The sequence below is a fragment of the Moschus berezovskii genome, chromosome 3 (assembly GCF_049115385.1).
Source record: "Moschus berezovskii isolate FMDL1 chromosome 3, NW_MosBer_1.0, whole genome shotgun sequence".
NCBI lineage: Eukaryota > Metazoa > Chordata > Mammalia > Artiodactyla > Moschidae > Moschus > Moschus berezovskii.
The window spans coordinates 74,735,605-74,760,268 of record NC_142462.1 but is presented as its reverse complement, the minus strand read 5'-3'; the positions used below and the strand labels follow the sequence as shown (position 1 = coordinate 74,760,268).

At 39.0% G+C, this 24,664-nt stretch overlaps 1 protein-coding gene across 1 annotated transcript in view; it reads left to right on the top strand.

The window, feature by feature from the left end:
- Positions 1-24,664, top strand: part of GARS1 (glycyl-tRNA synthetase 1) — a 44,735-nt gene that overhangs the window by 6,506 nt on the left and 13,565 nt on the right. Inside the window, exons 2-10 of the mRNA XM_055420934.2 lie at positions 1,060-1,161; positions 2,036-2,138; positions 3,141-3,282; positions 4,723-4,811; positions 5,209-5,285; positions 10,536-10,681; positions 13,090-13,239; positions 17,141-17,303; positions 18,974-19,138. Of these exons, the coding sequence (XP_055276909.2) occupies positions 1,060-1,161; positions 2,036-2,138; positions 3,141-3,282; positions 4,723-4,811; positions 5,209-5,285; positions 10,536-10,681; positions 13,090-13,239; positions 17,141-17,303; positions 18,974-19,138 (1,137 nt within the window). The remainder of the gene's footprint in view (positions 1-1,059; positions 1,162-2,035; positions 2,139-3,140; positions 3,283-4,722; positions 4,812-5,208; positions 5,286-10,535; positions 10,682-13,089; positions 13,240-17,140; positions 17,304-18,973; positions 19,139-24,664) is intronic.

Below are 24,664 nucleotides of genomic sequence, written 5' to 3'. Positions count from 1 at the left end.
AAACATCTTGAGCATTTAAAAAGTATGTTTGGGTCATTCTAATACTCTTAAAGGATCTAATTTTGTTATTTGTTGTTTCTGCTGAGTCTCACTCATGGTGGCTTTCTTCCTTATGGATTTTAAAATTTTGAGCTGAGTGCTTATTATTTTGGTAACCTTTAACTGAAAATCCTAAAAGGCCTATGGAAGGTCTACTTTAGAGAACAGTTGCTTCTCTTGGGCCCCCCAGGGCTCTATTAATTTGATACCTTGTACTTTCTCATCTTGGAATTTCCCAGACCACATGGTAACGTTTTGTTTGTTCTCTCAGATTACTTATTCTACCACATTACTGTAAGAAAATCAGTGTACGGGTGGTAGGTTGTTGGAAGTGAATTAAGTAATCTAAAGAAATTAGCAAGGAAAAAAATGCAACAGTCAAGGGCAGAGGAAGGTAAGTGACTGAGAACCAGTGGGCAGAGAAGTAAGCAGAAAACTAGAACAGTCTTTTTTGTTTTTGTGCGCAAGAGGAAAGAGAGATTCAGGGAGATGGCAGTCTATTCATCGGTTCCTCTGAGTTCTCAGTGCTTACCTTGCTCTTACCTTTTTTGTTTTGGCTGTGCTGGGTCTCGTTGCAGGGAGCAGGCTTTCTCTAGTTGCAGAGTGCGTGCTGCCTAATTGTAGCACATGGTCTTAGGTCCCCTGCGGCATGTGGAGTCTTAGTTCCCGGAGCAGGGGTCAAACCCCCATCCCCCCGAATCGCAAGGCAGATTCTTACCCAGTAGACCACCAGGGTTTTTACTTTTTGATCAGTGCTTTTCTCGCCTCTGTGCATCTCCTCCCCACAAAGAAAACAAACCAGTAATAATCACACTGCAAGTGTAGTTATTTATGTACCTGTCTATATATTTAGGTTATACATGCTGAGGGCAGAGACCTACAGTATTCATAATGACCTTTCCCATAATAAACCTTTGAATTTCCTCATTCACAGATACTGTTTAAAAGACGTGCTGAAAAGCACATTTCTAACTTTACTTCTGAAACCAATCATGACTACAGATTCTCTTTGTTGGCTAGGGAGATCTTGTACGAAAACTCAAAGAAGATAAAGCACCCCAAGTAGATGTAGACAAGGCAGTAGCTGAGCTCAAAGCCCGGAAGAGGATTCTGGAAGCAAAGGTGAGTCTTGGATTCTTGGAAAGGAATGTGAGTAGGTATAGAATTGCTCATCTTTACTTAGTCTCTGTGGGTGGGAGAGACCTAGAAAAAAATCTAAAAGTTGCTCTATCTCTATTTATCCAGAATGCCTTCTCCTCCGTCTCTGCTTGGTAGACTCCTTCCTTTCAATGTGTAATTCAAAATGTCAGCTTTTCTACAAAACGTTCCTCACCCTAACCTCCTCCTTCTCCCACCAGACAAAAACCCTATACTGGTTGTGTTCCATGAATTTCCCTGGAAGGCAGTTGTGTTCTTCTTGACGAATTCTTTTATGTTTACAAATAATGGTTATGTTGTTTTAAAATTTTTTCTTTTAAGGAAAAGTTTTATTCATCTGAAACCTGCTCGCAAACCTTTCAAATTATCTCATATTACTAAACTGAAATCATTTGGAGTTTTTTCTTTTTTTGGCCTAGCTGCTCAGCTTGTGGCATCTTAGTTCCCCAGCCAGGGGTTGAACTCAGCCCCAGCAGTGAAAGCGTCCAGTCCTAACCACTGGGAAGCCAGAGAATTCTTCAGTTGGAGTTTTAAATCACTATTTCACCACAATGATCCTCTAAAAATTTAGATACTGCTTATCAATATCTGCATCTAAGTAAGCTTAGTTTTATAATCTTGGAAATAGTCATACATTTTCCTAAATAGTTAAGTAAAGGTATCTTTTCTGTAACTCAGAGGGAAAATCCCCTAAGGTTTCTGTTGTTTTAAGGGTATGAAAATCTTGTCTGATAAATTTTAGATTGAATTCTGAGGAATAAAGTAAATTTAGGTATGTAAACGGAAATTTCCACTCATTCCTTCAATCACGTATTTTCTCTTTAAAAATCTCTTACAGGAGCTAGCATTACAGCCCAAAGATGATGTTGTAGACAGAGCAAAAATGGAAGATACCCTGAAGAGGAGGTTTTTCTATGATCAAGCTTTTGCTATTTATGGAGGTAGGGGATTAATGAAAGAAAAAAAATGTGTAGTTAGTGGCTTTAAGATGGTTCTTAAATGAAAAGCACAGCTTGCCAATTGATGTCTCGTATCAGGTCATGCAAATCAGAGGATAGATGTCTTGCATTTATTTGTTTAGTCATTCATTTGGTGTGATACCAGTTCTTATTTCCTTATACCCTCCTTTTTCTTGAAGACGGCTTTTTTTTACATTAGGACTTAGGGAATTGGAGGGGTAGGCAGATGTTAAGTGTTTGATGTATCCATGTATGTGTCAGACTATTAAAATCCCAGTGGGGACTTGGGAGTAGTAGAGGGCCATCTGTAGCACTGGCCAGCTGTACTGTGCCGTTGCCCACAAGGGCAGTGATAAACCCTAGTCCCTATGTTATTCATTATGGCAACTGCCAGGTGAAAACATTCTTCCTAGCTATGCAGATAAATTTCTACATCCCTCTGAACACCACATGAATTTATATAGACAAATATAATTCACTGATAATTTTCATAAGTAACGGAGATTATTGCAACAGTGTTAAACTTTCAATACTTTGCCACTGAAACTTGATTTGATTTTTAGTCTGAGCAGATCTCTAAATGTTTTATTTCTTGAGGTTTAAATAGTGGCCCAAATACCAAGAATAAATTGGAGAATGGGGTATTGGGCATCATTGTTACTCCACTGATGCAGCAAGTTATTTTCTCATTTCTGTGGCAGAAAACTATAATCTGCTTTTTCATTTTGTTTCTTGCATAAGGAGGAACTTCTCTTTGTTTTTAGGTTTTTCTAATCCTTCTTGAAATTTCAGCCTTCACATACAGAAACAATAAATGGAGTAAGACCTTTTCAGTTTAAACATCTGTCAGCTAGTTGTAAATAAGACTTTAGTAGTGGGGAATTTGAAGTGTTGGCTTGAATACATTTTTTGGGAATATGTGAGTCTTTCAGGTTGTTTTGATTTGTTCAGAATGATAAGGTTCGTTTTCCTTTCATTTTGCAGGTGTTAGTGGTCTTTATGATTTTGGCCCAGTTGGATGTGCTTTAAAAAACAATATTATTCAGACCTGGAGGCAGCATTTTATCCAAGAGGAACAGATCCTGGAGATTGATTGTACCATGCTCACCCCTGAGCCAGTTTTAAAGTAAGATTTCTACTTTGGAGGCTGAAATTCTTTAATTTATATACTTAAGTAACTTTTTGATTAAAAATAAAATTACCCATGTTCATTGTGAAAATCTGAAAAATGAAAACAAAATATATACTAAATGCCAACAGATAGCCAGTTTAAAATGTTGTATTTATCCTTTCTTTTTAAGCTTAGGAGTAGCATAGTGTGGCGTATAGTAGTAGTACAGTGTTTTTTTCACCTAATATAGATGAACATTATGTCAATTAGCTTCAAGAGTATTTTTAATGACAGAATAGTATTCTCTGTTACAGATGTGGCATAATTTACTTAGCTGTTGCTTTAGTATAGGCATTTAAGTTTTAGTTTCTGAGTTTTGATTGCGCTGAACATCCTAATTGGTGAATTTTTTGTATATTCTGGTGATTTCTTTAGTATAAATTCATGGAAGTTTTGGGCAAAGCTATGTACATGTTTTAAATTAAATACTACTATTTGTATTGACATTTCAATGCAGAAATTTAGATTGTTCCTACCAACATTGTTGAAAGCAGGTCAGGATTTCTCAGATATGAAACTGAAAGAGGAATTGTTACTATTTTTCATCATTTCATTTAATATTGCCTGTTAAAGAGCTAATTTTCACTATTTGTTTACTTTAAAGTGAAAGTGTTAGACTCAGTTATGTCTGACTCTTTGCAACCCCATGGACTCTAGCCTGCCAGGCTCCTCTGTCCATGGAATTCTCCAGATAAGAATACTGGAGTGAGTAGCCATTCCCTTCTTCATGAGATCTTACCAGCCCAGTGATCGAACCCAGGTCTCCAGCATTGCAGGCAGATTCTTTACCGTCTGAGTCACCAGAGGAGCCTTTTGTATACTTTAGGCTCTCTCTCAATAATTTCAGGCAATTAAAATAAGTTGGATTCTTGTGATAGATCTAAAAGATCAGGACAACCTATTCTTAGCTACTTGCTCCACTATTAGGAGCCACATAGAGAAAATACCAGTGTCCCTGCAGGTTTCAGTGGCAGAAAACTCTTTATTTAAGGTTCAGTGCCTATACTGAGTTCTTGCAAATAAGGGCTAGTCAAATTCCCCATGGTTTTGGCTTTTGCTTGGATCACTAATAATAATGGGATAGGCATGGAGTAACTGATCCTGAAAAGTAGCATAGACCTTGACAATTTGTGAAAAAGTATAATCTAGTTAATAATTTTTTTCCTCAGGGAAGGGAGAACTTGGGGAGCAGGTAGGAATAGATTTAAGGAAGAATTTTCTTTGGCATACATTTTTATCTACCATGGAATATTCCATAATAGATATGGGAGCTTTCATCTGTCAGATACACAGATGTAAGCTGTGGAAAAATATATAGATGGCAGATTGTCCTAAAAGGTAAAATTTATATGTTAAGCTGTATGAAAATGACTAATTGACTTGGTATTAACTTAGGACTTCTGGCCATGTAGAAAAATTTGCTGACTTCATGGTGAAAGATTTAAAAAATGGAGAGTGTTTCCGTGCTGACCATCTATTGAAAGGTATGGCTTTTCATCTCAGGTAAGCACCTTTTCAAGTAGGATTGATGAAAGCAAAGGGTTTGGATTAAGCTTTTCTCTCAAGTTTTTACATTTTTTTTCTTGGGACACATATAAAGAATAAAGAGCACAGATCTTGGTATATAGAACAAGTTCCTTATTGAAAAAAATATACATATAAATATACACACACACATATACAGATATTTAGAAATTCTAAGTCACCAAAAGAATCAAGAGACTATCATGACTGTCTCTGTAAAACCAGCCATAGGATTCAAATAAATTAAGAACATTATCCTTGAGTTCATTTTTTCACCTGCCCAATGTTGAAACTCGAAAGTACATTGTCCTTTTTTCCCATTGATTGAAATTGACATGTACAACACTATTCTTGCAGCTCATTTACAGAAATTGATGTCTGATAAGAAGTGTTCTGCTGAGAAGAAATCAGAGATGGAAAGTGTCTTGGCCCAGGTAAGTACTTGAGAGACGTTATCATGATAACCCAGGTAGGTGCTGTCTTTCTTTTCAGCCTTTGATGACTTGAATTCCATGTTGTGCTGACCTGGTCACAATAGTCAAGAAGGAAAGCTTACTTTCTGTTCTTTATATCATCTGTTTTTGCGTTTTTATTTTCTCTGTCAGCGTTTTATGGTTAACCCTTTATTTCTGTCAAACTAGCAAGTCAGTGTAAATAGGAATGAAATTAGTTTTCTCTCCTCAGAAACCAGTTTTCTGGATTTAATAGCAAAAACCAGGACAACGTCTAAGGATAGGTAGTGTTCAGTATGGAGATTTGGGGCAGACATCTGTGTGAGACTGTCTCATCAGCCACTTGATCGACTTCTCATTGGACTATCCGTGACTATGTGCTGTTCTTAGAACCTGACGGAGCAGGCCCCTGCTTTTCCTGTAGACCTTTAGTTTTGTGTTTAAGTTGACAAGTTTTAGGGAAGGCATTGAGATCATCTGTTCTGACTTTTAGCCAAATGCAGAAATACCTTCTATATCAGAAGTAGTTCTTACCCTTTTTGGGGGGCCACAAACTGCTTTAAAAATTGGTGAATACTGCATACCTTTGCCCCAGGAGGATCGCATGCCTGTATGTGAATGTTGCTGATTTCTCACCTCATTTATCCTTTTAAGCAAAGTATTTCTCCAGCACCATGTTTGATCATGAAATCCACCACAGCTTATCTCTTACATTTTATTTACTTCCTTGGATGAAAAAAAAACAAACAGTGCTTTTTTATTTTTTTCATCTAAGAAGTAAGATTTTCTCTACCTTGTGTATGAATAAGTAAGGCTGAATGTAGAAGTAACAGCCCCAAAAGATGTCCTTTTCATTATAGGACACTAGAATGCAAAAGTAGGAAGTCAGAAGATACCAGGAGTAACAGGCAAATTTGGCCTTGAAGTACAGAATGAAGCAAAGCAAAGGCTAACAGTGTTTTGCCAAGAGAACGCACTAGTCATAGCAAACACCCTCTTCCAACAACATAAGAGAAGACTCTACACATGGATATCACCAGATGGCCAATACTGAAATCAGATTGATTATATTCTCTGCAGCCAAAGATGAAGAGCTCTATACAGTCAGCAAAACAAGATTGGGAGCTGACTGTGGCTCAGATCATGAACTCCTTATTACCAAATTCAAACTTAAATTGAAGAAAGTAGGGTAAACCACTAGACCATTCAGATATGACCTAAATCAAATCCCTTATGATTATACAGTGGAAGTGACAGATAGATTCAAGGGATTAGATCTGATAGAGTACCTGATGAACTATGGATGGAGGTTCATGACACTGTACAGGAGACAGGGATCAAGACCATACCCAAGAAAATGAAATACAAAAAGGCAAAATGGTTGTCTGAGGAGGCCTTACAAATAGCTGTGAAAAGAAGAGAAGCAAAAGGCAAAGTAGAAAAGGAATGATACACCCATTTGAATGCAGAATTCCAAAGAATAGCAAAGATAAGAAAACTTTCCTCAGTGATCAGTGTAAAGAAATAGAGGAAAACAGTAGAATGGGAAAGACTAGAGATCTCTTCTGGAGCAGGAAATGGCAACCCACTCCAGTATTCTTGCCTAGAGAATCCCATGGATAGAGGAGCCTGGTGGGCTGCTGTCCATAGGGTTGCACAGAGTCGGACACGACTGAAGTGACTTAGCAGCAGCAGAGATCTCTTCAAGAAAATTAGAGATAACAAGGGAACATTTCATGCAAAGATGGGCACAATAAAGGACCGAAATGGTATGGACTTAACAGAAGCAGAAGATATTAAGAAGAGGTGGCAAGAATACACAGGAGAACTGTACAAAAAAGATCTTCACAACCCAGATAACCACGGTGGTGTGACCACTCACCTAGAGCCAGACATCCTGGAATGTGAAGTCAAGTGGGCCTTAGGAAGCATCACTACGAACAAAGCTAGTGGAGGTGATAGAATTCCAGTTGAGCTATTTCAAATCCTAAAAGATGATGCTGTGAAAGTGCTGCACTCAATGTCAGCAAATTTGGAAAACTCAGCAGTGGCCACAGGACTGGAAAAGGTCAGTCTTCATTCCAATCCCAAAGAAAGGCAATGCCAAAGAATGCTCAAACCACCACACAATTGCACTCATCTCACATGCTAGTAAAGTCATGCTCAAAATTCTCCAAGCCAGGCTTCAATAGTATGTGAACCATGAACTTCCAGATGTTCAAGCTGGATTTAGAAAAGGCAGAAGAACCAGAGATCAAATTGCCAACATCCGTTGGTTCATTGAAAAGCAGAGTTCCAGAAGAACACCTACTTCTGCTTTATTGACAATGTCAAAGCCTTTGATGGTGTGGATCACAACAAACTATGGAAAATGACAAGAGGTGGGAATCCCAGACCACCTGACCTGCAGAAATCTGTATGCAGGTCAAGAAGCACAGTTAGAACTGGACATGGAACAACAGACTGGTTGCAAATAGGGAAAGGAGTACATCAAGGCTGTATATTGTCACCCTGCTTATTTAACTTATATGCAGAGTACATCATGCCAGATGCTGGGCTGGATGAAGCACAAGCTGGAATCAAGATTGCTGGGAGAAATATCATTAACCTCAGATATGCAGATGACACCACCCTTATGGCAGAAAGTGAAGAAGAACTAAAGAGCCTCTTGATGGAAGTGAAAGAGGAGAGTGAAAAGGTTGGCTTAAAGCTTAGCATTCAGAAAACTAACATCATGGCATCTGGTGTAATCACTTCATGGCAAATAGATGGGGAAACAATGGAAACAGTGACGTACTTTGTTTTCTTGGGCACCAAAATCACTGAAGGTGGTGACTGCAGCCTTGAAATTAAAAGATGCTTGTTCCTTGGAAGAAAAGCTATGACCAACCTAGACAGCATATAAAAGGCAGAGACATTACTTTGCCAAAGTTCTATCTAGTCAAAGCTATGGTTTTTCCAGTGGTCATGTATGGATGTGAGAGTTGGACTATAAAGAAAGCTGAGCACCAAAGAATTGATGCTTTTGAAGTGTGGTGTTGGAGAAGACTCTTGAGAGTCCCTTGGACTGCAAGGAAATCCAGCCAGTCAATCGTAGTCATGAATATTCATTGGAATATTGGAATGTTGGAATCCAGTCGTGAATATTCATTGGAAGGACTGATGGTGAAGCTGAAACTCCCAATACTTTGGCCACCTGATGCAAATTACTGACTAACTAGAAAAAACCCTGATGCTGGGAGGATTGAAGGCGGGAGGAGAAGGGGATGACAGAGGATAAGATGATTGGATGGCATCATTGACTCGATGGACATAAGTTTGAGTAAGCTCTGGGAGTTGGCGATTTACAGGGAAGCCTGGCGTGTTGCAGTCCATGGGGTCGCAACGAGTCGGACATGACAGAGCGACTAAACTGAGAACTCCCTAAGACTGCTTTCCTCTGATGGAAATTACTGGACACTTTTCCTCTGTTGCCTTGATTTTTATAAACCTGCTGATTTTCCTTAGCAGTATCTGGCTTGCCCAACATTAGCTGAGAAATTTTCTCCTTCATCATTTAAATTGAAAAACTTCTTAATCTGGCAGTTGACTCATCTGCCAATTTATTTTGGGCCATACGAAGTATATTTTATTCCTTTTTTGAAACTCATTTCTTCCATGTTGTTGCTTATGGCTTAGAAAATGAATTCTTGTACTTTGATACTGTTACAGCCACACCCTCATTTCTCATTTCCTTCCTTTTCCAAAGACATGACCCTTACTAGAAAGAAGACATGAAAAGCGCCTCAGATTACACCTAAATTATTCTCTTTCGCATTCAGAATTTTAGATTTATTAGGGATTTTGTGTGTATGTATCTTTGATCGTAACAGCTTCATTCATTTCCAAATAAATTGTCAGAAGCAGGAAGTAGTTGTTTTGTTAAGTCATAATTTATAGTTTGAGCACTGACTTTCTGTTTCATCAGGTACATGTTCCAGGAGAACAGTTTGGATTTTTATTTTGATTGCCATATCATATATATGTGTGATATCTCATACACACACACACACAGTCAACCCTTGAACAGCATGGTTTGAACTGTGCGAGTTCACTTACACTGTGATGTGTTTCAGTAGTAAATTGTACAGTACTACACAGTTTTTAGGTAGTTGAATCTGCAGATACAGAATAACTGTGGATAGACAGGGCTGGCTGTAAGTTACACGTGTTGTTCAAGGCTCAGTTCTGTATTCTTGTCAATTTAGTCTTCAGTGAAGTGTTAGAAACCCATGGAAGTGGCCTGATACTGAAATGGCCCCAAAGGATTTCCTGGGCAGAGGTCCATCTGTTGCTTCAGCATGTAATATCATTTTCTGCATCTGTTAATGCTTGTGATTCCTTCTCAGCTTTAGGAAGCGTGATATTAATAGTTTATCTAAAAGGCATTGATTCACCCTCTGTGGCTAAGAAACAAGGTAGATTCTGTTCTCCCCATTTGACAGATAAGCAAACAGGCTCAGAGAGGTTAGGGAGGAACTTCATCCTGAATCACATAACCCATCCGTGGTGGAGTTGGGCAATTTACCCAGGATTTTCTGATCCTGAATGGCCATAAATCTTTAGTTGATTTATCTAATTATTTTTATTAGACGTTTTTAAGTTTTAAATGTTCTTTACTATTAAGTGGTTTGTCATAGTCATTCAAAATTTTTGAATTAGGGATCGTATATCATTTTAGAGAGTTTGGCATTGATCATCAATGTATAGGATGTGCAGTGCACTGGAAAACGTGGAAGTGAATAAGACACAGCTTCTGCCTTCAAGTTTCTCCCATAATGTCTAATGGGAGAGGAGTTACACGCACATTTAATTAATAGACAGGGAAGTGCACCTGACTCTTAAGTATACAGAGTAGTAAAATTCATTGTGTAAACTTATTTGCATGATTCTTGCCAACCAATAACTATTATAATTGAACAAGAGATATTTTGCCTTGTCGTTTGTTGTGAAATGGTACATGTGTGAATTTTCGGTCAGTCCTACAAAGACACTGCATTTCTCTGTTGGTGAATGTAAGCTATGTAAATTGGGTATGGTTTTAATATAGATATCTTGAAGATTAGGTTAATCTGATATTTTTATTTTGGGTGAATTTTAATGTTGGATGGGGTTTTATATATAATATTTTATCGTTATGCCTTGTTTTTTCTCAGTCTCTTACACCAATCATTTTCTTCATGTATTCTTTAGCTTGATAACTATGGACAGCAAGAACTTACAGATCTTTTTGTAAACTACAATGTAAAATCTCCCACTACTGGAAATGATCTTTCCCCTCCAGTGCCTTTTAACTTAATGTTTAAGACCTTCATTGGACCTGGAGGAAACATGCCTGGGTATGTATCACTTACTGTTTCTGTAATATTATTACAACTGTTTGTGACAAAAGGTAAATATTAACATCAACCATGAAAGAAAATGTTTGAAAAATGATTTGTAGGAAGTACACACAAATATATTAAGGAGAAATAATGATAGATATATTCTAAAATTTTATTTCTTCTAATTCTTTCTGAGTATACTTTTTTTTTTTTTTAGTATATATTGTCATTTTGGGGAGGGCATAAATACAGAAGTCTGTGATCATCACTTCTTATAGTTATTACTGCATAGGGCAGGAGAGAGAGTTGAAGAATGATTTTGAAGGATATTGAACTTATTGTTGAGGGAGACTTTAGAAACCATTTAGTGTAGATCACACTGCCCAATGGAACTTTCTGCAGTTGTGGAAATATTCTATAAGCTGTTGCTGTCCAGTATGGTAGTCAGTGGCCACTACCATGTGGCTGTTGAGCATTTGAAATGGGGCTTGTGCTTCTGGGGAACTGAATTTCTAAACTTATTTATTTATTCATTTTTTGGCCATGCCACATGGCATGTGGGATCTTAGTACCCTGACCAGCAATGGAACCTGTGGCCCCTGTGGTGGAAACAATCTTAATCACTAGACATGTGACTAGTGGCCTACCCTGTTGGACAGGATACATTTAGCTTGTTGAGTCATTAAAAGGTGGTTTTTGCAGATAGAGTAGAAAACCTGTAACAGTTTGCAGTATGATCCAGAATCTGTATGTCCAGATTCTTTGTTCATTGTTAGCAGACTTAGTCAAAGTGTTCCATTTCATAGCCTCAGATATTTTTCTCATGGTCTTATTTTAGGGTAAGACAGGATAGGTTTTGCTAGATAAAGCTAGGTCATGTTTTCTGGAGTAGAGAGTAAAGAATAACAAAAATGAATTGTGACAGTGTATTATTGGAGTTATTTTAGTAAGACAGTGGGCTGATATAGGATATTTTGTAGAAAGAGGCAACGGATGTGCCCTTCATTTTGTTAATACAGAGAGTCATAAAATGGGCCATGACCTCTGACCTGCCTTCCCACTGCTGTGAATTTATCTAAGGAAAGAATTCAAAAGGAAAGGAAGGTGTACTTATCAAGAGTGTATAAATTAATGATAGAAGATAGTGGAACAAAACAGCGAAAATGTTGTTCAGTAAAGTTCTTGGTGAAAAAATAAAAAACAGCTAGTTTTAATATGTCCTTAACTATTCTGCTTTAAAAGAGGATTTTAAAAGATATTTCAAGATAACCTGTGCTCTGAAAGTGGTGTAACATCTAATTCTTGCTCTATGTCTTTAAGCAATAACATAATGGGATTTTATTATGCATGTGAAAATAAATGTGACTACTTTGCCAAAAAAAAAGAGTATATAAATTGAAAGTAAAAATAACCTATTCATCCAGTAATTTGAGGACTGCTAAATAAATTGTAGTAGTTTATTTTAGTAGAATACTCTGCTACTGTTAATAAAATTTTACTGTTTTTTATAAAATGGAAAAGCATAAAAGAATAATTTAGTACATTCTACTTAATAAATATGCATAGTAACTGTAACTGTGCTTATATTTGGATAAAAACCAAAAAATAAAAAGCATTGGTATATTAGAGTGAGGAGAAGGTAAAATTTTATTTTTTGTTTTAAAACTTTTTTCTATAAAATGTTTCTTTTGAAGTAGGTTCTTGAGAGTGCTTTCTTATGTGATATTTTGCACAGAATATTTTCTGTAAGGTTGAAAAGAAAACAATGGCTATAATGATATATTTGAGTGACTGTGTCTTTTTAAAATGTGGAGAAAATCAGAACCAGCCTTGGGCTGAAAATACAAAATACCACAAAGGTTTGATCGTTCTGGATTTCCTTATTTCTTTGTGTCTCTGGGTACAAAGAAGAAAATGATATGAAAAGCCTTGAAAATTGCCTGCCGTGGTGTAATGGTTTTGTTGAGTGAGTTCTGATGTTAATTATCAGCCTGTACTGGCTTCTTTTTATTAATAGTTCCACAGTTATGTTTTGATGTGGGTTAACAGCAGAGGGATGTTTAACTTTATTTTTAAAAGGATCTAAAATTGTCATCTGCCTCCAAAGTAAGTGATTAATCAGGAGAATATCCGAAGTTTTAGAGACATCATAAGAGAAGTCATCTTTGATTCACTGGAGTGATGAAATAAAATGATATTTCTAACAGTGGTATTTCCATACCAATCACCTGATACCTTCTCTGTTACCTGTGTGAGAATGTTTGCTACTGAGGAAGATATCTATTTTTAAAACATTTTTAGGGCCCATACAGCTTTGTGTGAATAGTATATTTAAGACTCTTAGGAATTGTATCTAGAATTTCAGATTTATTGGAAAACATGATTTCTTCCTTTGTAACAGACTGATTTGTTTAAATTTATAGATATTTGAGACCAGAAACTGCACAGGGGATTTTCCTGAATTTCAAACGGCTTTTGGAATTCAACCAAGGAAAGTTGCCTTTTGCTGCTGCCCAGATTGGAAATTCTTTCAGAAATGAGATCTCCCCTCGATCTGGACTGATCAGAGTCAGGTACCACCCATGGTGTTCTGCTGGTGAAATTTGTGAGTGATTTATGTACTGAAGTGGAAACAAAGGCTTGCTGATTTGAAACAGCTTTCTTCTTTCTTACATCATTTTTTAATTTCTTTATTTTTGGTTGCACTGGGTCTTCGTTGTTGCTCGCAGGCTTTCTCTAGTTGCGGCAAGCAGGGGCTCCTCTTTGTTGCGATGCACTGACTTCTCATTGGGTGGCTTCTCCTGTGGCAGAGCACCGGCTCTAGGCTGCGTGCTCAGTAGTTGGAGCGCCCAAGCTTAGTTGTTCCCCAGCACTTGGAATCTTCCCGGACCAGGGATCAAACCCGTGTCCCCTGCATTGGCAGGCAGATTCGTATCCACTGTACCACCAGGGAAGTCCTTTCTTACATGATTATATCTTTACTTTTATCCTCCAAAAAAAGTTTGTTTTATGTTTGTTGCCTTCAGTTGTAATCTCTGGGATGATGGGCGGTTTTGAGTGACTGTGTGGTTTGAAGGGAGAGGGTGAATAGCTGACATTTCACATCTGCTCCAAAATGATCTTTTCCCCTTGTTCATGTTCTGTTTTGAGGATTTTAAGATCTTGATTGTCGACACAAGCATTTCCTGGAAGTGGTGGTGGAGGTGAGAGTAGGGTGAGGTAGAAGGAGGTGAGGGTTATGGCAGGAGGGCCATCCTAGGTATCCATGGCAGACAGTGTTGCTGGTGTTGGGGTGAGGGTGTTTCAGTAGCCAGTTGGTATTCCTCCACATATTTGGGGCACCTTTATGACAGAAAGTCCAGCCAGCAACCTTGCTTCTGTCTACTCTAGTTCAGACAGTCTCTTGTCTCTATTCTAATAACCTCCCTTTGTCAGATGTATCCAGGAATGTGCAGGAAGGCATCTTGGCACTGTGAGTTATGTTTTTCTCATTATGAGTTAGCTATTTATGACTTAGGTTTTTTGCAATTTCTGTACATTTTCTTACTGATATCTTAAGGTAATAAATTTCATATAAAAATGAGCTATGTTGGTAAACTTCATAGACTCCAGAGTATTTTCCACAGCCCCAGCAGCCCACCCGTTTCCTTTGTTCTTTTCTTGTCATGCTGTGCTTAGCCTCTCAGTTGTGTCCGACTCTTTGTGACCCCATGGAGTATAGCCCGCCAGGCACCTCTGTCTGTGGGGATTCTCCAGACAAGAATACTGGAGTGGGTTGCCATGCCCTCCTCTAAGGGATCTTCCTAACCCAGGAATTGAACTGGGATCTCCTGCATTGCAGGCGGATTCTTTACCAACTGAACTACGGTTCTTACTTGCTATAGTTACAAGCATCAGGCATAGCATATCCTGCCTATAATTCTATTAGAGTGTGCAAAGCCCCTGCCTAATCTTGTGAATCCTGGTGACACCCTCTGAGTAGACTCTCCTATGTTCTCACCGGACTTTATCTTCAGGCCTGTAGTCCCTTCAGCTGAATGGTCTAGAAAAGGGAGAGTTCATGAGGAAGGAGCTTGTACAACTTTGAGAAGTGGAATGGGGAGGACCTGCTGAGCCTTGCTGCAAAATGAAAAGTAGTCCTAAACTTTAAACTGGGTATGGTAATATTGAAAAACTTGTCACACTTGAATTTGTCTTATTTCTCAGTCTCTGGGTTTCTTCATGTCTTTTTTCCTTTTCCTTTTGGAAAAGGAAGTGTCTGCAAGCATGCTTTCAGAATACTGAGTAAGCTGTCTGAGACTGAGCTTGTCTAAAGCCAGTGTTTTGGAGAGGATTTACATCAAAGAGAGTAACTGTTGGATGATTATAAAAGACCATGAAGTAAGGCAAAACTTGGGGCCTGTGGAATAAAAAATGATAAACAGGGAAAGTAGTTTAGAACAGAGAAACGGTCCCAGGAGTTAATGGGGGAAAGTCCATTGAGGCTTCCTGCCATTTTATTACCTGGTTTTCTGGATTTGGTTGATTTTGTCATGTGCCTCTGCAGGATCCTGGGTGGAAATCCATTCATCCTTCACAAGTCAGTATCTCTGTGGTTTTTTATTTCATGTAGGGCTGCTGCTGCTGCTGTTAAGTCGCTTCAGTTGTGTCCGACTCTGTGCGACCCATAGACGGCAGCCAACCAGGCTCCCCCGTCCCTGGGATTCTCCAGGCAAGAAAACTGGAGTGGGTTGCCATTTCCTTCTCCAGTGTGTGAAAGTGAAAAGTGAAAGTGAAGTCGCTCAGTCGTGTCCAACTAGTAGCGACCCCATGGACTGCAGCCCACCAGGCTCCTCTGTCCATGCGATTTTCTAGGCAAGAGTTCTCTGCGTGTAGGGCTGCTGCTGCTGCTAAGTCACTTCAGTCGTGTCCGACTCTGTGTGACCCCATAGACGGAAGCCCACCAGGCTCCCCCGTCCCTGGGATTCTCCAGGCAAACACTGGAGTGGGTAGGACTTGTTTAATGTTACAGCTTCTTCTTGACCTAGAGTTGGCAGGTGGTAAGTCTTTGTATAGCTGTGATCCCTTTGGTTTAGGTGGGGAGTATCAGTTGTTCATATGAAATTTTTTTAAGTTAAATTTCATTTTGATTGTCTGGCTCTGTCTTGTAGTCTGATGACTATTTTGTCTCCACAGTTCCAGGTAGAGTCTCTGAACTCAAAGACAAGAGACAGTTGATACAGTCAGTGCCAGCGTTGATTTTCATCTCTTATCTGTGAACTTGGGTTAATTGACAGAACAGATGGAAAGACTTTGGCAGCTGGTTATTTTGGGATTCTGGGCAGGGTCCTAATTTTGATCTGCCCTTCATTTTAGGTGTTCTCTTGCTGTTGTCCCAGTTGGAAGCTTTGTGAGGACAGACATCAAGCTTCTCTGTCTCTCATTTCTGTGCTCGCAGAAGATGTTTGATAGCTTTTGAAAGGCAATTAAGATATAGGTGCTGCTGGACTGAATAAGAGATGACATTAACAAGTAAAAGTAAAAAAAAAAATCAAAGCTCTTTTGCAATTCATTTCATGTATCTTTAGGCCCCATTTAAGCAATTTTTCATTACTTCTAAAACATCTGAGAAAATCATGGAAGTGCCCTAATAAATTGTGTGTGTGTGTTTTAAAGAAGAGAGATTTGATTTTGACTCATAAAATTAACTTAAAACATTCCCCCCCACTAGCTACTAAATTGCCTTTTAGGGAGCTCTTTTTGGAAAACCATTACTATGTGCATATTTATTCATCATTATGCAGTTAGCCTGATGTTAGCTTGTTCTATTCACGCCTTATGTCCCCTGCCTTGAATAACACATCATTTAAGAAGCTGTTACTCTAAAGACACCAGCTGTATGGTGCCATTATCCATCATTTACTTGTTCAGAGCAATAAAAAGGAAGAAATCAGACTATTATAAAAGCTAAATTCACTTTTAATTCCCATTCTTTGAAAAGTAAATATCAGGCACTTCATTTAGTGTGCATCAGTAAGGACTTGCCAGTGCTTTAAGGAAAATCATTTTATGGAAGCCACTATTTAATATCTCATTTTTTGTGTGTGTCTGACATTTCCTCAGATTTTCTTAATTTTATTTTTTAAAGATTGTTTTTTGATGTGGACCATTTTTAAAGCCTTTATTGAATTTGTTACATTATTGTTTCTGTTTTATGGTCTAGTTTTTTGGCCAGGAGGCATGTGGGATCAAGATCAAGGTCACTCCCAACCAGGGAGTGAACCCACATCCCTGCACTGAAAAGCAAAGTCTTAACCACTGGATCACCAGGGAAGTTCCTGGGTTTTCCTAATTTAAAAAAAACTGTATCAATCTGTTCTTTAACAACTGTTTTCCATATCATTCTGTGCTATTATAAAGTGAAGTTTAAAATAAGGGCTTTATTTTTTTTTTTTTTTAGCGTGCCGTTTTTATCCTTCATATCTTTGCTTTCAGAGAATTCACAATGGCAGAAATTGAGCACTTTGTAGATCCCAGTGAGAAAGACCATCCCAAGTTCCAGAATGTGGCAGACCTCTACCTTTATTTGTATTCAGCGAAAGCCCAGGTCAGCGGACAGTCTGCTCGGAAAATGCGCCTGGGAGATGCTGTTGAACAGGTAAGAGTCCATCGATAACTTAATTGAGAACATACTTCTTCCTGGGGTTCAGCACTCAGCAGATTCTGTGTACTGGATGATAAAATATTTTGACAGTCACTATAGTATGTGGTTTATTTATTTATTTTTTACAGAATTTATTATACACTATTATTATAGTGGGAGGGAATTACCTGAACATGCCAATGTGTGGGCCATTGGGACTAACATGAAAAAAAATTTAGCAGGGCATTTGGAAAAACTTTGTTGGTTTGAATTGTACGCATCAAATTTTTTAAATTTATTTTTGGCCACACTCGTCTTCATTGCTGCGTGCAGACTTTCTCTAGTTGTGGGGTGGGCTTCTCATTGTGGTGGCTTCTCTAGTTGTGCAGCCCGAGCTCTAGGGTCTTAGGCTTCCGTAGTTGTGGTGTGTGGGCTCGGTAGTTGCAGCTTGCAGGATGTAGAGCTCAGATTCAGTAGTGGTGGCACACCAGCTTACTTGCCGCACCTCAGCTGGAGTCTTCCTGGCCTAGGGATCGAACGTGTGTCCCCTGCATTGGCAGGCAGATTCTTAACCACTGGACTACCAGGGAAGTCCCCCATCAATCTGACTTTTAACAATATGGACTGCTTTTGGGGAGACGTTTTGACTCACAGGAAGCAAGCCCTTTCTATTTTAAACTCTTCTGTATTACCCATAACAATTGGGATAAGGTCTTGCATATAATAGAATTTATTTACCTAGAGAAATGAGTGAGTAAAAACTTTGTAACAGTAGTTGCTGCCTAATAATGAATTGCCCTGGGAACAATGAGCTTCCTGTCTGAAAATATTCAGGTAGAGGCTGACTGATAATTTGTCAGCCCTTTTGCAGAGAAGAGCCCTGCAGGTGGTAGGAGATGGAGCTAGACGATTTCTAAAACCCTTCTGTACTAAAGTTGTAAGGGAACTTATATGGGGTTCACAAATTTCAGTGGCTTAGAATACATTAAAAGTCCCCTCAGCTGGAATTCCATCACCTCCACTAGCTTTGTTCGTAGTGATGCTTTCTAAGGCCCACTTGACTTCACATTCCAAGATGTCTGGGTCTAGGTGAGTGATCACGCCATCATAATTATCTTGGTCGTGAAGATCTTTTTTGTACAGTTCTTCTGTGTATTCTTGCCACCTCTTCTTAGTATCTTCTGCTTCTGTTAGGTCCATACCATTTCTGTCCTTTATCGAGCCCATCTTTGCATGAACTGAACTGAAAGTACCCTCAGCATGTCTTAGGACTTTTGTTAATTCAGAAGGAATATATGCCATTCCTTAGGGTCATTATTATGAATGTCATTTTTAGTACTGTAGATTTAGAAGGTATGAGGTAATAGGTTGAATTTTTACTGACCCAATGAGTATGGTGGAAAGATTTTGAATGACATCATTCTTTATTATCTACTTGTTAGCTTGACAGTTGAACTTTTGAAAATAGCCTTAATCACTTTATTGGGTATTTCAGATCATTCTGAAAACTGTATAAATTAGCTTGCTTGGTGTTTCAAAGAGTTTTCAGTAGATGATAAATAGCTCAATGGAAAATGGTACCTTGGCCTTCAAAAGCCTTAATGTTTGTGGGTTTTTTCATTCCTCTGTGCTTGTTTGCATGTTGCTTGCCTACTTATCTGAGTTTGCTTATCCATTTATTTTAGGGTGTGATTAACAACTCAGTGTTGGGCTATTTCATTGGCCGCATCTACCTCTACCTCGTGAAGGTTGGAGTCTCTCCAGAGAAGCTCCGCTTCCGACAGCACATGGAGAATGAGATGGCCCATTATGCCTGTGACTGTTGGGATGCTGAATCCAAAACATCCTATGTAAGTAGAACGAGGTGGCTCTAACCATGTGATTTTCGCATTGTTAACTTAGAAGCATGGACATCAAAGTTGCCTTTTGTGTGCTTCTTGTCAGAGTGGAACAGAAAGGAAAGAGATCTCTTCCTAAGCAGCATGGAGGAAGTAGTTGCCCCACTGTGCTCTCGTAAAGGGGGCTACCCTTGTGTCCCAGGATCCCTTTGTAGATATGGATGCTTTTACAGGGAGAGACAGAGAAGGCTGGTGACAGTGTGTTCCTGGCGTGTCCTTTGCTGGTGTGGGCAGTGTGATTGGTAATATGCCTGAACGCAGCTAAGATGGAGTGGCCACCTTCCTGACAGGGACCCCAGCAGATACTGGAGGTGGTGGCCAGGCTGAGTAAAGAAGCCCATAGTGCTCTTCGTTTGGAGAGCTGTTTGGTAGATTTGGGAGATAGACTAGGAGATTCAGATCTCTTGTTTAGGAACTACCTTTTCTCAAATTCTGTGTATTTAATAATAATTCAGAGAAGACCTCCAGGTTGCCTCTTCACTGTTCCTTCCCACCCCCACCCACCAGATGTTTAGGATTGAAAGGCATTTGGATACAGGAGGTGCTTTAGCATTCGTAGCAGTGGGAACAGGGCAGCAGGTGAGAGGAGCGGGCCCCAGAGTCTTCTGCATTTCCTTTATTTGATGTTGGAGAGACTTCTCACCCATACAGAGACTTAACTCAGGGTCCTTGATTCTCACATGCCCTTGGTTTCTCTTAAAAAGTGAAACTTTTAAAAGTGCCTTTCTTTGAAAAAATAGATTCATGTTTTTTAATGGTACTGATGCATCTATTTGCAGAGCAGGAATAGAGCTGCAGATGTAGAGAACAGACATGTAGACACAGGGTGGGAAGGAACAGGTGGAACAAACAGAGTGGCGTTAGCGTGTCTACACTACCTTGGGTGAGATAGACGCTCGTGGGAAGCTGCTGTGTAGCACAAGGAGCTCAGCTGGGTGCTCTGTGACGCCCTGGAGGGGTGGGGTGAGGGCAGTGGGAGGGAGGCTCACAAGGGAGGGGACACACACACACACACCCCCCACACACACACCACACCACACACACACACACATCACACACAGTACACACACACGGCTGATTCACATTGTTGTACAGCAGAAACTAACACAGCATTGTAAAGTAGTTATCCTTCAGTTTAAAAACAAAAGTCATTTACAAAATGATGACCCTTTTTTGTAAAACGGAAGGTGAAAAATAATGTGTTATATAGAAAGTGAAATTTCCAGTTGCGTGCTCCCCAAGAGTGTTCCACGTTTTCCATAGTAAACATAGTAAGTGTTTTAGGCTTTGTGGATCTCTGTGACTCTCTTCTGTTTTTTGTTTTTTCTTTTTTTAACAACCCTTTAAAAGCGTAAAAACTATTCTTAGTTCCATGAACCTTGATTTGTCAACCCCTATTCAAAATAATTTTATATGCTTTAAAAAGATATATACAAGTGACAGAGAGCCAGTAAACACTTGAAAAGATGCTCAACATCGCTCATTATTAGAGAAATGCAAATCAAAACTATGAGGTACAATAGAAACCAACACAAAACTATAAAGCAATTTCTCACTAATTAAAAAATAAATGTTTTAAAAATACACGTGTGTATATGCATAATGATATATGCATGTATCTTTAGTGACTGTTACTGATATTGTTTTTAACATATACTCTTAACTTTATTGAATTAGGAAAGAATCTATTAGGTTTTTCTTGTTATGTTACTTTCTTCACAAACTTACTTGACATATGTTTGCTTAAATGATAGTGGTAATTAGTTTTGGATTATAGGTGATCATACAGTTTCTTTATATGTACTAGATATTCTGGGATTTCTTTTTATTTTCAAGTTAAACCAATAAAGTGTTTTGTGTGAGAAGATTTCAAGCTAACCCAGACCCAGATTCCTGCTGTTTTCAATTTGGATTCTGAATCCTGCCTGAATGGCGTTTCATTTGTTTGTTCATTCGGTATTTGTAATGGTATTTAAATTTGTAACATTTAAATGTTAAGGGCTCTATACCACTCCCTGGTGGCTCAGATGGTAAAGCGTCTGCCTGCAGTGCGGGAGACCAAGGTTCGAACCCTGGGTTGGGAAGATCTCCTGGAGAAGGAAATGGCAACCCACTCCAGTACTCTTGCCTGGAGAATCTCATGGACAGAGGAGCCTGGAAAGAGTCAGACACAACTGAGCGACTTCACTTCACTTCATGTACCATTCTAAGTGTATTAGCCTGTGTAATCCTCACAATAATTCCATTCATTGGTTCTGTTTCTTAGGAGACTAAAGTGCTGAGCAGTTAGTTGATTTGCCCAAGTCTCGGCAAGGGAGTGGTGCAGTGGCGATGTGAGCCAGGGCTGTCTGACTCCAGGCCCCTGCCCTTAACCATGTTGCTATCCAGCTTTCATAAACCCTGCTGCACTCCTGCTCATCCTTTCTGAGTGTCACTGTGAGCTGTGCCCAAACCCTCAAGGATGGGAAATCAGAAAATGTGGGTCTGAGAAGTCCTAAGGATGGAATGTACAGCATGGTGACTATAGTTAATAGTACTGTACTGTGTATTTGAAAATTGCTTAGAGAGTAGATTGTAAAAGATCTCCTCACACACATAGACACATGATTGTTACTGTGTATGGTGTGTATTACCTAGACTTATTGTGGTGATCATTTAGCAATATATACAAATATCAAATTGTTACATTATACACCCAAAACTAATATCATTGTATATGTCAATTATACCTAAATTTAAAAGAATTAAAGAAAAATTTAAAAAGAAAATGTGGGCCTAGCTTTGAGATTAGGCCTCACATTTTGTGTAAGATCATAAGAAGACTGTACTAAGCAAGACCAAAAGCTCTGAAGTAATAAACTTAGGGAGGGGGGGAAACTCTTTTAGAGACTTGAATATTTTCTTTTTGTATGTTTCATATTGTATTTTTTTTTAAGTAAAAAAGTTACTGATACAGTTAATGCTCTAACCTTTTCTTCTCCCTCCTAAGGGGTCACCATGATTTCTAAATTGTAGTCTACCATTCTCAGGCATATTTTTGTAATTTCACCATTTAGTACATAAGTATCTTCATCAATATCTTTAGTAAATGATAATGAGTAAGTATATGTTTAAGAACATAGATATACTAGTTGGCATCTTTGGTGACTCAGATGATCAAGTTACATGTTTTTAGCTTTTTTTTCCCCCTGAATTCCTGTGTTGTTTTTTTTTTTTTTTTTAATGTGCTGGGGTTTCTGAGCTTATATGAGTTTTATTTTTGCCTCTTTCACCCCACGCGGTAACATGTGCTTATTAGGTGTGATGGTTGAATTTTCCTAAACTCTGGATCAAAGGCAAAAATAAGTTTTTATGAGAAGGACTAACTAGACATCTGCTGAAATAATAATTCAGATGGGAATCCCAGACCACCTGACGTGCCTCTTGAGAAACCTGTATGCAGGTCAGGAAGCAACAGTTAGAACTGGACATGGAACAACAGACTGGTTCCAAATAGGAAAAGGTGTACGTCAAGGTTGTATATTGTCACCTTGCTTATTTAACTTATATGCAGAGTACATCATGAGGAACACTGGGCTGGAAGAAGCACAAGCTGGAATCAAGATTGCTGGGAGAAATATCAATAACCTCAGATATGCAGATGACACTACCCTTATGGCAGAAAGTGAAGAGGAACTCAAAAGCCTCTTGATGAAAGTGAAAGAGGAGAGTGAAAAGGTTGGCTTGAAGCTCAACATTCAGAAAACAAAGATCATGGCATCTGGTCACATCACTTCATGGGAAATAGATGGAAAAACAGTGGAAACAGTGTCAGACTTTATTTTTGGGGGCTCCAAAATCACTGCAGATGCTGATTGCAGCCATGAAATTAAAAGACGCTTACTCCTTGGAAGGAAAGTTATGACCAACCTTGATAGTATTTTAAAAAGCAGAGATATTACTTTGCCAACCAAGGTCCATCTAGTCAAGGCAATGGTTTTTCCCGTGGTCATGTATGGATGTGAGAGTTGGACTGTGAAGAAAGCTGATCGCCGAAGAATCGATGTTTTTGAACTGTGGTGTTGGTGAAGACTCTTGAGAGTCCCTTATACTGCAAGGAGATCCAACCAGTCCATTCTAGAGGAGATCAATCCTGGATGTTCATTGGAGGGACTGATGCTAAAGCTGAAGCTGCAATACTTTGGCCACCTCATGCGACGAGTTGACTCACTGGAAAAGACTGATGCTAGGAAAGGTTGGGGGCGGGAGGAGAAGGGGACGACAGAGAATGAGATGGCTGGATGGCATCACCGACTCTGTGGACATGAGTTTGAGTGTACTCCGGGAGTTGGTGATGGACAGGGAGGCCTGGCGTGCTGTGATTCATGGGGTCGCGGAGAGTCGGACACGACTGAGCGACTGAACTGAACTGAACTGAACTTCCTCTTTGGTTCTTACTCAAGTAACAGGTTCTTAAGAGTCTTTGAAAACACTTTAGATTGTGCTTTTGAAAAGTGACTTGGGCATTAACAAGAAATGGAACCTACCACTGCTGTGATAGTTAATGCTGTTATTAAGTTTTATTCTGTGATCTAAACAGTACCTGTTCTTTACTGAATTTTCTTTTGTTGGGTAGGAAACTGGATTGAGCACAGATGCCCACATTTGTGGCCAGCTGAGATGTGTATTTAGTACAGTCATCTGATTCCAAGTTTTGAGAGCAGTAGACACTTCATACAAAGAGAATGCAGTCATCCCTCAGTGTCTGCTGGACTCTTGTTCCAGGACCCCCACCGACCCCAAAATCCTGGGATGCTGAAGTCTCTTACATAAAAAGGCTTAGTATCTATGTAGACCCTGTGCACATCTTCCCATACGCTTTAAATTAGCTAGGTTACTTATGATACCAAACATAATCTAAATGCTTTGCAAATAGTTGCCAGGTTTGCAGCAAATTTAAGATTTTGGAACTTTCTGAAAATTTTTTTCTAAATATTTTTGATTCACAGTTGAATCTGCAGATGTAGAAACCCCAGATACAGAGGACTGGCTGTATTGTTGGGTGTTAACACTTAAATATACCCTTCAGAATCTACTTCCAGTTTTTCAAAAGCTTTTTAGAGGGAAAAGGCCAATAAAACAATGAAGTAACGACATAGATAAAGTTCCTTTTTCCTCTCTGTCCATCTGTCCTCTCTGAGCTAAGTTTACATTTGTATGATTTCTTCTTTGACCTTTCCATGTGGTAAGTACCTGCACAGAGTTTACCCGCTTAAATTAACAGGTTAAAAAGAAGAGGAAACAGATGACCTTCAATATATTTGTGTCCCAGTTTAATAATGCCTTTCTAATGTACAAAACTTGAGTGTGACTTTGGTATCACCATCATTGTTAGGCCAGCCTGCTGACATTCCTCTCGGTTCTTAGGTTTTTCCTTGATCTCTGAGTCCTGCTTTTGGCATATGTCCATTCTGTTTATCCTTCAAGGCTGATGTGATG